The sequence below is a fragment of the Rutilus rutilus genome (genome assembly GCF_951802725.1).
Source record: "Rutilus rutilus genome assembly, chromosome: 16".
NCBI classification, from domain to species: Eukaryota; Metazoa; Chordata; class Actinopteri; order Cypriniformes; family Leuciscidae; genus Rutilus; species Rutilus rutilus.
Genome location: NC_140224.1, coordinates 16,367,779 through 16,383,721, shown reverse-complemented (window position 1 = coordinate 16,383,721; position 15,943 = coordinate 16,367,779). Strand labels below are relative to the sequence as shown.

Below are 15,943 nucleotides of genomic sequence, written 5' to 3'. Positions count from 1 at the left end.
TTTCACAGATCGCACGCACCACAGCTCAGATGCTGAACCCTCCTCCCTCGAGAAAAGGGTCAGCGAAAGCGGAGCATTTTTAAATAAAAAACGCTCACAGTTTGCACAAGAGGCTCTCTTGAGAGCCTCCCGCGCGCTTCAGCGATATTCTCAATACAGACAAACAGTCCCTGAAGACGAAAAGATGTTGTCATGTATGCAAGGCTTCCCTTTATACATCCAGGTTGCGCGTTAATCAATCAAGCTGATGATTCACGGGCTGTCGCCGGTCAACATAATTGACGTGAGTTGATATTTATTTCAGACACCTGTCACGCCTGAGGCGTTCCCCATAGCGTCATTCTGACGTAGTGTAGAGTTCCCTTTCGAAACGGAACTACTGTTTTACTATAGTATTACTGCAATATAACTGTAGTAAAACCATGGTATCAAAACCATGGTTTTTAAAAACCATGGTTTCCGCCAAAATACCACGGCTACTACGGTCGTAGTTTAACTACCGTTTTACTATAGTATTACTACAATATAACTGTAGTAAAACCATGGTATCAAAACCATGGTTTTTAAAAACCATGGTTTCCGCCAAAATACCACGGCTACTACGGTCGTAGTTAACTACAGTTTTACTATAGTAAAACCATGGTTCATTTTCGTAAGGGATAACCTAACTAGCCTGTTCAATACATTTCTATTAACACTGTATAACGTGAGCGAGGTAACAGCGTGTCCTTGGGCTTTTTGAAAATAGATATGCGTTAGGATAAAATTATATTTGAGGACCAACACAAGTTTTATGAGGGTGTCAATCGAATGGCAAAGACGAGATAGGGACTGATATTTTGATGGCGGAACAGCGGAATCCCAATCTCCCTCATTATTACCCAGCAAACATTTGGACGTTTAATGACCGTTGAAAAGACGTCCGTCCGAGACGTCCCGTCATGGTTGAAAAATAGTTCCAAAATGAAAGTTGAACCGACGTCTTTGACGTCGTCTGGCCGTGAATTCCACGTCTTTTCTGGCCGTGAATTCCACGTCTTTTCTGCGCGTCCCTGGACGTCTAAATGTTTTTTTTTTTAGTTCTTCTGGATGTTTATAAGATATATATATATATATATATATATATTATATATATATATATATATATATATATATATATATATATAATCCTGCATATAAACTAATCACACTCATATTGTGTAACATCGTGAAAGGCAATCATTTAGGCTATTTTTACACATCTGAACTTGACAAAGGTTCTAAAAAGGTCCAAAATCGGTCCGGTCAAACCTGAACGTCTATAAAACCGTTTAATCACGTGTACATCAACACATTATTTGTGGACTGAAGCAAAAAATAGTGCTATAATTTAGCACAACATTTTATTGTGAATATTACATTTGAAATGTCTTCCAGTTGTTAGATATAATACAATGTGGTAAATTATGTCGTAATGGCATTTTCTCTAACAGTTTCACATTAAGGTTAAGCAGACATTAATCAAACCAGAATATGACAAAAGTACAGGAACAGTCAACACATTCTATTTTTAGAGTCTTTCTATAATATTACATCATTGATGAATAGAAGTCAGAGCTGTTGCAGTACTAAGTTTCAGTTACTAACAGTCTTGCATTACTGTTAAACAGCCATAAATAATCGTTTTTAGAGTCTATGAAGTTTATGGCTTTATGGTTTTTGTTTTGTTTATGGCTCATTTTTTAAATCCACCACCCTCAGCTGTTCCTGGAGCATTCTTCAGGTGTTCCTCCACTGCTGCATCAATGTCTGAGTCTGTAGCATTTGGGCTCCACCTCATCACAGCATCTGAGGAAAGAGAATATGGTTTAAAAAAAAAAGAGAAAGGCTAATTTCTAGGTAAATGTACTTTTTTTTTTGTCGGAAAATAACCATGATATTTTACTGCATAGTAATCGTATGCCAATAAAAGATATTCTGCATTACAAGGTGTTCGAATAGTGAAAAAAAAAAACAGCATTTGCCCTCTTCAATACTGAGCCCTTAAGAAAGACCCTTCACTAGGTGTGTAACTGTAAAAGTGAAAAGGACATTTCTGATAAAGACAGATGGTCTTTTAAAGAATGTCCCCGGAATAGATAAAAGTTAACAATAAAAATGACATTAATATTAGACAAGGAACAAGAGATTTTTTTTTTGATGTCATAAGGCCAAAATTACCTTGAATTACATCGTACAAAGTGTAGCGTTGAATGACTTCTTTTGAATTCGGCCACCACTCCTCATATTGAAAACAGCCATTAAAGCATTTGACATGATTCTGTGAAAGAAATTACACAGGATTACTTCACCTCAAAAAAAAAAAAAAAAAAAAAATCCAAGTAAAGGTCATTTTAGGGGAGACTGAATTGACACGGAGCGAAAACAATGGTATCAATAATCATTCAATACTTGGTTAAATACTTGTACTTCTAACAAAGGTTGACAACAAACTCCAAATAAGCCAGTGTTTTAAACACACCATATATAGTTAGTTAAATTTTATTTCTGTCATGGCAAACATTTGGCCCATCCCACATGGGATTACAAGACACCACTAACTTATTTAGCAAACATTTTCCGGTCACATATACAAATCATTCTGAGAAATACATGAATACAAACATATATATACACATATACACACAGCATATACAAACAAATCCTCATCTACAGATCATCTCGATAAAGAGCTTTTTTCCTTTTCTCCCAGGCTTTCTCAAGATAATTGGCTAATTTATATGTTTCACATGTGAACAGCCAGCTCAGTCTTTGAGCATCATCCATATTTACCAAATCAATCTCTGATTTTATCCTACAAAACAAAACAAAAATCACGCTGTTCACAATAATTAGATATATATTATATTTCTTTCACTTGACATGGGGTAAACGCTCCTTGAGGGTCTGGTGCCAGCAATTTCAAAATGTAAAGATTTGTAAAATGTAAATTCAATTTTGGAATTTGACAACCCCATGGCTGGAAGAGACCATTAACACACATACCCTCACTTCTGTGCTCTCTCCCGAATGCATCGGTCCAGAGGCAAGACAACATTTGGAAATTCTGTTAATGAAAACAAAACACACATACAAACTTAAATAAGAGGGTAGTTAAATAAAAACAGTAAACAATATTGTTTTATTTTATCTACTTTGTGGATGTAGCAAAGATTTAGACTTCTTGTAATCCAATTGGACATAGTCAACTATTGTAGCCATATAATAATCATTCACAATGACTAAATCCAAGGTAGCCAACCCTGGTCCTCGAGAGCCACTCTCCTGCTGGTCTCCAAACTATCCCTGCCCTACTTCCTGCTGACTAATAATGGATCAGGTGTGTTGTCAGTCAGAAGCTGGAAGGGCAGGAATAGTTGGAAAACAAGCAGGGCAGTGGCTCTGGAGGACCAGGGTTGGCTACATATTTTAAATTGTGAAGTGATAAGACTGCTGTTCAAATGTACACTTCACAGTGTAATACTGCATTAGTTACTATAAAATTAGCTGGCTGTACTTGAGCTTTTTCCTTGAGCAATGACAGACCTTATAGGCTCTATATTTGTAACTGTATGAAAAATTATTTAGAAAAATGTATGTTTGTATTTAAGGTATATTGTGTATAAAATAATATGCAAATAGCAAGGTTCTCACATAAAATGGGGTGTCCTCTGGGACTGGGATGATAATGCAGAATTTGGAACTGGAGACAATAAAAACAAATGGGTGAAAAATATTTAAGGTAAGAAAGGACACTTTAACCAATAAACACCATAACTATATGATAAAAAAAAAACACACACCTTTATGAAGGACATTAAACAAGAAACAATTGCAATGTCTCTTTGGTTCTGCCAGATGGCCTGGAGAAGGATTCCTGATTTCTCGGTCTGACAGATGGCTGTTCGTTATGTGACCCTGAAAGAAAAATGGAAACTTAATGTAATTTCGTCAAGTACAACAAACAAAATCACGTTTTAAAAAAAAAATCACTGAAGTGATTACAAAATTGGTAATCTTAGAGTATGGTTAGAGAGCAACTTTGTAACAGAGCAAACCTGAGCCAAACACATTAACTGCCTTAATATAGAGAGCACATTAAACTGCCCTCCAAGTGACAATAATACACTCACAATACATTCCAAATATGATCAAAAACAGAAGATTCGTTCTTTGCAGACAATATTTATATTCATTATTATGCAAAAAGGCACGGCCATAAAGCATTACTTAAGCATTTAAAGCTGAGGCCATAGGTGAGGAATCAGGTAGTCTCCTTCCTGATACTTGCCTATTTTCATTGTGCATTAACCTCACCTGCACAAATAGTTGATTTTATGGTAGTGTAAGATATAAACACAGTAAATCACAGAGACGTTTTGGGATATTATGTTAACATTTATGCAAAACACCTCCTGACTCTTTTTTTTTTTTTTTGACTTTTTTTGACTTTTTTATTTATTTATTTTTTATTGAAAATCAAACACAAGTACAAGAAAAAAAGGACTGAACAAACAAGTAACATGGGGGCTTAAAAGATTCAACATATAGAAGAGCAGAGCACAGATCAATTATACAGGAATGAGAAAAAAAAAAAAAAAAAACACAACAAAGGTACATTTGAGAAGATAAACATTTGCAAATCACCAATTACATACGTCAAATTTTTCGAACAATGTTACGGTTTTTGAGGCTTTGGAATTATTGGAGTTTTTAATGGACACAAAATATCTTCTTATATCAGACATGAAGAGACGTAATAATGGCTTTGAGTTGGAATATTTACATTTATGAACATAAAACTTAGCTAAAATGAAAATCAAGTTAATAACATAGTATCCACTGTCTTCTTCATGTTCATAAAAACTAAGGATGACATTTTTGAAGGAAAATGATGCATTTGGGAGGATGTTAATTTGCAAAAGTCTTAAAATCTCAGACCAGAATTTTTCCACATGACTACAGGACCAGAATAAATGAGCCAGAGTTTCAGGAGTACTATTACAAAAAGAACAGCTGGTGTCGATATCTTTTTTGAATCTGTGTGAAATGAACATTTTAGTTGGGTAATATTTATACAGAATTTTAAAAGAAATTTCTCTCACCTTATTAGTTAGGAGGTATCGATAAGGTAAAGACCAAACTTTTTTCCAAGGTATGTCGTTTACTAAACTATTCCAATAAGACATAACATGAGGAATAGAGACATAAAGTTGCTGAAAGAGCATTCTAATATTTTTATTCTTAGATTGGCTGACAGAGAGGCACATTTTACCCACAAATGTTTGGAACGGATCTAATTTTGTGATAACGGGACCAGAGAGGGAGAAACTTTTCAACAGCATTTTGAAGCCAGAAGGAATCGAGTTCATGACAATAGAAAACTCTGAAGGAGAAATGAACACAGGATAAGCATCGATAAATTCATTGTAACTGTATAATTGTCCATCAGGTTTGAATAGCTGAATAACTAAGGTAATGTTATCATTGAACCAATTTTCAAAAAAGATGCTTTTTTTCTTATATGTAATGTTCTTGTTGTTCCAGATATAACAATTATGTGGTGAAAAGTTGTGCTTGAAAATAAGACACCAAGCGAGCAACATTTGTCTATGAAAGTTTGAAAGCTTTACAGGAATTTTGGAGACGTCATAGCTGCAGACCAAAAGAAACCCCAGGCCACCTACTTTAGAAAAAATATAGGAGGGGATAGCATTCCAAATAGAGGATGGATTGAAGAAATAATGTTTAAGCCAGTTTATTTTAAAAGTATTGTTGAGGGTTGAAAAGTCTATAAAGTTCATGCCACCACATTCCGTAGAGTTAAACAAAACTGATTTTTTGACATAGTGACATTTTCTTTTCCAGACAAAGTCTAATAGCATTTTATCAATCATTTTAAGGGTATGATTATCAACATAAAGAGATTGGGCTGCATAGGAGAGTCTGGACAAACCCTCAGCCTTTGAGAGAAGGATCCTGCCTTTTAAGGACAAGTCTCTTTGAAGCCATAAATTTAGTTTTCTTTGAGTTTTGTCTATAACAGAGGAGAAATTTGTCGGACATCTAAGTTTAGGGTCTTTGACTATTATAATTCCTAGATAGGTTACTTGATTTTTAACTGGAATATTGCAAATAGCTGAGGTGGCACAATCTTTAACAGACATGAGCTCACATTTATTTAAGTTAAGACGGAGGCCAGAAGCTTCAGAGAAAAAATTTATTAAGCTTAAGGCGGCAGGGATTTGGGAGGCATCTTGTAAAAACAAGGTGGTGTCGTCGGCCAGCTGACTGATAATAATGTGCCTACCTGCAACTCTAATACCATTCAGAGAACTCTGTGTGATAAAGGTGGCCAGAAACTGGGCAGCAATTAAAAATAAATAGGGAGATATTGGGCAACCCTGTCTGATGCCACGTGATAGCAAAAATCTTTGAGAAGTCCCATATTTAAGTTTGATAGAGCTATTGTTGTTGTTATACAAAGTTCTAATTGTGTTACAGAAATTAGAACCAAAACCACATTTTTCTAACACTTTGAAAATAAAATGGTGTTCTACTGAATCAAAAGCTTTTTGGAAATCAAGAAACAGAATAAAGCTCTCTGTGTCAATAAGGTCACTGTAGTCCAGAAGGTCTAAAACTAGTCTAATGTTGTTTACAATATGTCGTTTTTTCATGAAGCCAGATTGAGTCTCATCAATAATCGAGTGTAAAATGTCTTTTATTCTGTTGGCAAAAAGCAGGGCTAGGATTTTATAATCATTATTTAGAAGCGTTATGGGGCGCCAGTTATCAATAAAGAGAAGATCCTTTTTAGGTTTTGGAATTAAGGAAATGACACCTTGGGTCATTGATGAAGGGAGTGATCCATTAACGATGCTTTCATTATAAACTTCTGTTAAAAATGGGGCTAACCGTTCAGAGAAGTTTTTATAAAGTTCTGCTGTTAGGCCGTCGTTTCCCGGAGATTTATTGTTTTTAAGTTGCGATATGGTTTGAGAAACTTCTTCTGGAGTGATGGAGCTCTCGCATAAAGATTTTTCATCGTCATTGATCGTTTTGAAATAATGAATGGAGTCCAAGAAAGAGGAAGCCGTTTTATCACAGTATCTAGATTTGTAAATATTTTCATAAAATTTTGCACAGTATGCTGCTATCTTAGTAGGATCATCTGTTATTTCATTATCAATTTTTAGTCGCTCAATATGGTTTTTAGAGTGGACTTTCTCCAGGCTGAAGAAGTATGAAGAATTTTGTTCTCCGTCTTCTATCCATTTACTACGAGACCTTATGAACGCACCTTCTGCCTTAATTTTATAAATGTCATCCAGTTTATTTTTAAGCCTGTGGTATTCAGAAGTGTCAGTGTCTGATAAGTCTGTTTGTTGAGTTAAAGAAGAGAGTCTTAGAAGTATGTCAGCTTCTTCTGCCCTTCTGTTTCTTGCCAGGTTGCTGCTAAATTGTCTGAAAAATTTGCCCATTTCAAATTTGCATAGTTCCCAATTACAACCAAATTTATTTTCTGCTTTTGCTTTAGTCCAAAATTTCCCAATTAAATTGCTGATTACAACATTGGCTTCTGAAAACTTGAGAATAGAATTATTAAGTTTCCATAGCGAGGCTTTTTTGATAGAGTTACAGGAGAAGGTGACAGAGATATTAATTGCTTTATGATCAGTCAGGGGGCAAATAATTAAATTAGTAGAGATATTACAGTTAATTAAACACTTAGAAAGTAACCAATAATCTATTCTGGACCGACGTGAGCCATCTTTATTTGCCCATGTGTAGGAACCAATCTTTGGATTTTGCTCTCTCCAAATATCTGTAAGAGAGAACTTGTCCATAAAAACTTTTAAGCGAGGATTGGTTAAAGCTGTGCTTCTGGGTGGCCATCTGTCTATTCTGTTATCTATAGCTATATTAAAATCCCCTCCTATAATAATTCCAGCATTGGGGTATTTTTGAAACCAGTGTTCTATTTTGTTCTCCAACGAATCAAAAAAAGTATTCACCTCCGAGGAGGCATTATATCCATATAGATTAATCAGTAATAGTGTGGTCTGATTTACTGTAATTATCAGTAAGCAAAAATGACCTAAAGGATCAGAGTCAGCAACCAGGACATCTCCTTCAAACCTGTTTTTAAGGATACCAACACCAGCTGAGCGATCTGTACCATGAGAAAACCAGACATTATTTCCCCACTGGGATTTCCAAAAATTCACATCAGTTCTGAGAGAGTGACATTCCTGAAAAAAAAAAAAATCAGTTTTGTGCCCTTTTACAAACAAAAATAAAGCTTTCCTTTTAACAATATTTCTAAGCCCCCTTACATTAACTGAGAGTATAGATAATGATATAACGAACAGGAACAGTAAAACAAAAAATAATATATATATATATATATATATATATATATATATATAAAGTATTAGCTCAAGTTAAATGAACTACTCTAAAGTAAAATTTAGTGACCATACAAACCAAGGGCTCTGCTGACAGTGCTGCCAGAAATAAGGTGCAAGAGCATTGTTACATAGCTCAGGTTATTTTACCCCGTATTTACGTTTTTAGGCAGTCTTTACCCATTACCAGTAACTTAAGTGATACTCACAGTTATAAGTTCACGAGTCATTAACAGAAATCCGTTTACCGTTAATGATGGCAAGTGCTCCTCGAAAACCGGCCTTTTTTCCCTCTTTCCTTGCCTGCTCCACCATAGGCTAGAGTTTATTTCTGGCTTCCTTGACACTTTGAGTAAGATCTTCCAGGATCCGGACCTTCCTCTGTTTGAGCACAGCCGACGTTCGGGCATCCCTCCAGATTTTGTCCCGGTGAGATCGAGAGATGAACTGCACGATGATGCGCCGAGAAGATTTCAGCTTATCCGAACGCGGACCCAGCCTGTGAGCGATGTCCACCGAGAGGGGAAGCTGGTCTGCGCAGTCTGGGGAGACTGCACTGAAGAGGTCAATCATTAGCTGTTTTACATTTTCGTCGGAGCTCTCCTCTACTCCGGCCACTCTTAGATTCCACCTCCTCTTATACGAGTCCATTTCATCCACCTTATCCCGAAGAGCAGCATTCTCCTTCTGCAGTGAAGAAACCCTCGAGTCAACATTCTCCATTCTCTCCGATACATCGTCCATATGCTTAGACAGAGACTGCAAAGAGTCAACAACATCTTTAATAGAGGCACTATTAGCTTTAACGGCAGACTCCACGCGTCCCATCCTAGCTAGGCACTCCTCTTGCATTTTTTCTACGCGTAGCATCACTGCTAGCATGGCCGGCGGAGCTTCAGGGGTCTTCACGTTCCGCTTGGGTTTCTTTGCTGGGCGATTATCAGGAGTTTCGGGGAGTGGTGTGAATCCCGAATCTTTATCCGTAAAAGTGGGATCAAGCGATCTTCTGGCATAGGAGTGTATCTTGTCGCGAACATCATCGCTGTGCTCCATGTTTCCCTTCCACGTGGGAGCAAAAGTGTGCAAGAGTAAAAAAAAAAAGAAAGAAAGATATCCTTTCATAAAAAGGCCAAAGACTAATGGAAAAAGACGTTCCAGTCACTATGGGGGCAGTTTGAGGCTCTCTTAGACCACCGAGGTCAGCAAAAAGAAAGTTTGTCAGCAGAGCTCCGACCTGAAGGTGTTAAGCAGACGCCATCTTGGCTCCTCCCCCACACCTCCTGACTCATGAGCTGTGTCCCAAAGTGAAGGCTGCGTCCTTCGAAGGCCGGATTTGAAGGCCGGATGGCCGTATTTGAAGGCCGATTGCGTCACCGCGGCGCGACGAAACGTCACAGCGGCGCGACGAAGGACGTCCCAATTCAAAGACTGCATCCTTTGAAGGGCGCATTTGAAGGCCGATTGCGTCACCGCGGGCGCGATGAAGGCTGTCCCAATTCAGTTCGGCATCCTCCGAAGGCCATATTCGAAGGCCGTTTGCGTCATCGCGGCGCGACGAAGGCTAAAAGCGACGCCAAATGCACCCTTCGTTTCCCAGTGAGAGGAAGGATACAAAAACGGATCCTTAGTGGCCTATCCTACCCTATCCTACCCCATAAGTCATTGCGCGCCGGTGACGACAGGATTTTCATTTGAAAAAATGGCGTCCTCGAGTTCGGTGGTGGAGGGAAAATTCACTTTTAAATGTAAGTATTATGTTTTCATTTACTTAAATAACTAGCGAAACCACAGTCAAAAGCCACACGTTTTTCTTTCTTATAAACTTCATCTTAACTCCTTAAGATGCGTTAGACGCAAAAGTTGTGCTAATTACTTTAATAACTTTCAGGGAGCAAGGAGCAGACTGCTCAATTTATTAAATTGCGGTCTGAAAATGACCATCTATTTACTGGGGCAAAAAACTCCGCCAGCGTGGCTTGGAGGTAAGACAACAGTTGTAAAATTTGCAGTAGTCTGTCTCACTTGTGTATTATAATAAATATCACTCACCCTAGAAAACCCATAACATTAAGAAAAGCAGTAGATGATGCACAATGGGTTTCACTTTTATGTGTTTTTGTAGTGTTGTCATGCAAGTTATGTCTAAAAAGGTTTTAACCACATTTGAGTATCCAGAAATACGATTTCTAAACTATTTTCAATGCATGTCCTGATGTGTCATTTTTCAATGTTAACAATGCACTAATGTTAATATTTCATTTGCACCCCTGTGTTATAATGTTTCATAAGTACCCTTTTCTGCTTTTTTAGAGCAATTCTGGAGAAAATGAGGCTGCAGGGGAAGGTAACACCCATGCAGGCAAAGAAAAAGTGGGATAACTTAAAAACAAAATATAAAGTAAGAAAGTTAATACACACATCTTTGCTGAAATGAATTGTGCTGTTGTTGTTAACAAGCCATGGTTAATTTGCTCTGCCTTAGGATTGCAAGTGTCCTGGGACAGGAGAGGGAGTGGATGGGAAACCCACTGCTGAAACTTGGCCCTGGTTTGTCCTCATGGATGAGGTGTTGGGACAGAGGCATTCTGTCAATCCCCCTGTCCTCATCGCCTCAATCCGTGAGGACACACCAGGGTCAAGTTCAGCAGTGGGTGGCCACAGTGAGGAGCCAGCACCCGCAGCACCACCAGCAGGAGCACCCGCAGCACCACCACCAGCAGAAGCACCACCACCAGCAGGAGCACCCGCAGCACCACCACGGAGAAAGCGGGACTTTGAGGAGGATATGCTGAACCTCATTAGAGAGGACATGGCACTACAGAGGGATGCAGAGGAGAGGAGAGCTCGAGAGAGCAGGGAGAGGATGGACAGGCTGTTTGCTCTTCTTGAGTGTATTGTAGAGAAAGTTTTTTTTTCTTTTTTTTTTATGTATATAAAAGAGAAAACTTTCCTCCTTTACAGTTTATTTTTTATTTACATTAAATGAGGCAATATATATATTTAAAAGAGGAAATTTAAGTTGTGAACCGTTTATTTTTGTAATCTAAGTGTTATTTATTTTTTCAAACTTGTGTACAGTTTATTTAAAATGAATAATAAACATTTTTTTTTCCATTTTTGTGCATTATTTTTTTAAATAACTTGTTGGGATATGAAATAAAAAGGAATAGTTATTGACAGTGCTTATTTTTTTTAATGACAGGTGCAATTTGAAAACAAACAATATTTTGGAATAACATTTGGAAAAAATAAATAATTATATAGATAAATAACATTTTATAAATAATAAATAACCATTTACAACATAACTTGTATATCATCTGACAACAATTTAAATGAACAGTACATAAAATGAGGTTTCAGCTGAGCAGGGAGACCCTGGTGGAGCTGCTGGACCCGGGTGGGCTCCACAATAGAGACCCTGGTAAGGCCTCTCTGCCGGTGGGTGGGACATCATCTAGGATTGTCTCCAGAGTGTTTGACTGCATAATTCCCACTGTCCACTGCATTGTCTAACAGCAGGTTTGCAGGGCTGACTCAATCGACGGCTGCCATCTCACTGAGATCATTTCAAAAAGAGGGAAGAATAAAATAAATTAACTCACATCCTCAAATCAAAGCATCAAAAATTTCAACATGTAAACCCATTCTATGGACATTCATTTTTGGTTTTGGCCATTATAGCTTTAAAGTTCTCTGACTTGCCTGTTACAAATAATCATGGTCAATGGGAACCTCCTCCAGGGCAGACACCTCTGCAGACAGCTGGTCACGCCAGGGAGCCCCACTGACCGTCTCCAAAACATGCTCCCCCTCATCCTCCGCATCATCCTCCTCGTGCTCATCCTCCGGGGCCATGATGTCACCAACCCCAAGGCAGATGTTGTGGAGGATGGCACAGGCTGTGATGACCTGAAATGAAAAAACAAAACAAAAATTTATATGGTCTGGAAGAAAGAAGTTAATTATGTTTTTTGCAAATGTATTTTTCATTTAACTTACATGAGGTACAAAGGTGTGGTGCACCTCCAGCGCTTGCAGGAAGATGGCCCTGAACCTGGTCTTCATCATCCCAAAAGCACGCTCTATAATGGAGCGTGCCCTGGAATGATGAAGATTAAAGCGCTGGGCTCCCACACCCCGTACTGGCCTCTTGTAGGGAGTGATGAGGGGGAGTGGGTGTTGGAGACACGGGTACCCTCCGTCTGCGAGGATGAAGTGCCCTGGAGGAGGGTACACTGACCTCCTGTACAGTGGGCTGTACCGGAGCACCCGTGCGTCATGCACTGACCCGGGCCAGCCCACGTAGGTGTCAATGAAGCGGCCCTGATGGTCAAAAACAGCCTGGAGGATGATGGACGGGAACAGTTTCCTGTTCCTGTAGCATTGACCATCAGGGCCGCTTGGAGGCTTGATGCGGACATGGCAGCCGTCGATTGCTCCTGCAGCTTTCAAGAAAGCCCTGTGTCTGGCCAGCCCTGCAAACCCACGGCAAACTGCCTCCAGGTCTTCTGGGGTGTTGGGGAACCGAATGACCTGGTGGCGGATGGCCACCACCTCTTCAGCGACTCGGTGGACAATGCGGTGGACAGTGGAACGAGGTATATCAAATGCTCTGGAGACAACCCTGTAGGATGTACCACACGCCAGCCAGAAAAGAAATACCAGGGTCTCTATTGTGGAACCCCATCCGTGTTGCCGGTCACTTCTCAACAGGTCCAGCAGCACTCTCAGGGCCTCCCTGCTCAGACGAAAATCAGGTCGTGCGTCCATGTCATTAAAAAACCTGTCCAGCACTGGGACATTCAGGTTTATCCTGCAGTACAGGGGTCTGGTCTGATTTAGAGAAACAAACAAAAGAGAAATTGTTTAGAGCGGATATATATATATATATATATATATATATATATATATATATACATCCGAAGGCGAGCGGGAGTAACCTACCATATATATATATATATTTTTATATTTTTTTTAAATACATGTATGTATTTATTTATTTAAGAGGTATATTTCACTGTGTTTATGTATTATTTTGTGTTTTATGCTTCAACTGCTTTAAAACAAAGCACGCGCAAACATGCCTGAATAAGATCACTATGTTCAAGAGAATAAACTCCATAAAAATCGCATCTTCGTAAGGTTGCCTATAACTAAACATTTGAACAGGTTTATGTGTAATTGTGTATTTTGTATTTGTAGCCTATCATAACATGACAGTACACCCAATACTTGTGTACTCCAGCAATTAAGGACGCAACTTCTGAATTGGCATGCAGCAAACCAGTTTCCTTTAACGTTACCTGGCCACGGTCTTGACAAAGCCGGAGATACATCACCCGGCGGCGCCGGGGATGAAACATCCCCACCATCTCCTCCAATAAAACATAAAATAAAAAAAATAAAATGACGAAATCTCGCTCCATTTTTATTTTTAATAAATGCCGCGTAGGATGGCAGCTCTCCTATCGCACCGTTGCTAGGCGACAGCATAATTGGGAACACCTGGTGGCATTTACAATCAACTCGGAGCGTCCTTCGAATGCTGGGAAGGCTGGGAAGGCTGGGTAGGCTGGGTCCTTCAACGGCTGGGAAGGCTGGGTAGGCTGGGTCCTTCGAAGGACGTGTCCTTCAAAGGACGTGTCCTTCAAAGGACGCAGCCTTCACTTTGGGACACAGCTATGAAATATCCGAAATGGTCCGAACTAATAAACGGTCCGTAAGCACAAACGAGTAGCGCAGTTTCGTTCCGCTTTTTTTTTTTTTTTTTTTTTTTTTTTACCATTCGCTGCTGGGCAAATGTTGCGGTCGCGCCAGCGCGACCTATAACAAAATTTGGTCTCACCGGCAGAAAAAAATTAGCCTGGTTCTACCAGACTCTCGTACATTTAATTTGTAGGCTACTTGTAAACTCTTTGGAAAGAGTCTGTCCCCTCTCCATTGACAAGCGTTAACTTCATTGAAGGCGGATACTCTGTTGAAGCAGAGAATGTCTAATGTTACATTTATAATACAAAATGTACTTACCCAACAGCAGATTTTTAGTAATTCGGCAACACAACAATGCACCCTCAAATCCTGCTCGCCTTGTGGTTGCAGAGCCCGTCTGCTGGTGGTTGTAGAGAACGGGAAAATGGCTGCTTTATCGCGAGATAATAGGCTTGTTTGAGATGCGCCTTGCCTCGCCTGAAATGTATGCGAGAGTAGGCGGCTGCAGTGAGAGGAGGAGTGAAAAAAGCGCAGACAAGCCGGACAGTTCTCTCTTCTCGTAGTGGATCTGACACCTGCGAGATCATAGATGAATAACGCGGGATTTACCGGATTCACGCTCGTGCACAGTGTTGCTAATAAGCTGGATGGAATTGTAAAGTTCTGTAGCTTTTATATGAAAATAAATATAATGAACAAGACACCCAAAGTAGACTACTTATTTAATTCCATTCCAAATACATGTTTATCAGTCTTTTTTCTTTAATACAGACATGTGTTGTTTTTTTCTTTCTTTTTTTTTAAAATAAAAATTACATTGCATAACCCATAGAGATCGCACTGAGATAGTTTGGGAATATTACCACATAACGTATACACATAAAACATGATATCAGAGTTTTAAAATCAAACATTTTAAAAGAGAACAATACATCACGGTTGTTTAAACCAATGAACATCAAGCTGTGTCGTCAGCAAGTCGTTTCCCATCATGCTTTTGATCAGCGCAGTCAGTGGAGAGCAACTGCGCTCGACTGCAGAATCCGACAGGTGCGCCTTGCGCTCGCGAGAGATTTTTGACATACGTCAGCATGACATCAGAGCAAGGCGGACCGCACTCGGACACATTTCTAACCGGCATGCATCTCGCGCTGATCACCGGTGATCGATTCTGTGCAGATTTTGCTCATCTCAAACAAGCCTAATATATCATATCGTTGGATTTTGCAACATCGCGAGATTTGCTACAACATCTCGGTGGCACAGTTTTGACCTGTAAAGCCGTCTTTTCGAACCTCTTAAAACTACTTGGGGCACTTAAATTAATTATTGCAGTATCAACCATTGTAAGCATAATTGCATATTTCATAAGGATTTCATAGAGGGTCATAATGGACTATAAATGCACGTGTAAAGGACGTCACCCACTGGACATCCACTTAAAACGACTAAAATGCAGTGGCTTTGCAATCACTTAACCACACTGGGCACTTTGTGATTATAATTTATTTAAACAAGATAAAGTAAATATATTTACTTTGTATACAAATCGTGTATTTCATATAAAGATAATTCCTGTTTTTTTTTTTTTGTCTTGCTAGACGTGTAAATGACGTCAGTGGACGTCTTCACAACCTCTTAAAATCTAATTGGGCAATTAAATTAATTTTTGCAGTATTAACCATGCAAGGATTAAGTACAGCTTCTGCATATTTCACAAGGATTTCATGATGGAGGGTCATGATGGACTATAAATGCACGTGTAAAAGACGTCGCCAGGTGACGTCCTCTCACCCGATATA

General features: G+C 39.0%; 2 protein-coding genes across 2 annotated transcripts; one reads left to right on the top strand and one right to left on the bottom strand.

Annotated features, from left to right (window-relative positions):
* Positions 1-10,310: 10,310 nt before the first annotated feature.
* On the top strand, positions 10,311-11,985 carry LOC311305708 (uncharacterized protein). Its single transcript, XM_084433516.1, has 3 exons — positions 10,311-10,411; positions 10,740-10,827; positions 10,912-11,985. The coding sequence occupies exons 2-3, from the start codon at positions 10,756-10,758 to the stop codon at positions 11,413-11,415; spliced, it is 576 nt and encodes a 191-aa protein (XP_084289642.1). The 5' UTR covers positions 10,311-10,411; positions 10,740-10,755; the 3' UTR covers positions 11,416-11,985.
* Positions 11,986-12,137: 152 nt separating this feature from the next.
* LOC311306260 (putative nuclease HARBI1) lies at positions 12,138-13,804 on the bottom strand (the record flags this gene model as incomplete). Its single annotated transcript, XM_084434582.1, has 3 exons — positions 12,138-12,341; positions 12,432-13,265; positions 13,736-13,804. The coding sequence occupies 3 exons, from the start codon at positions 13,802-13,804 to the stop codon at positions 12,138-12,140; spliced, it is 1,107 nt and encodes a 368-aa protein (XP_084290708.1).
* Between the last annotated feature and the right edge of the window lie 2,139 nt (positions 13,805-15,943).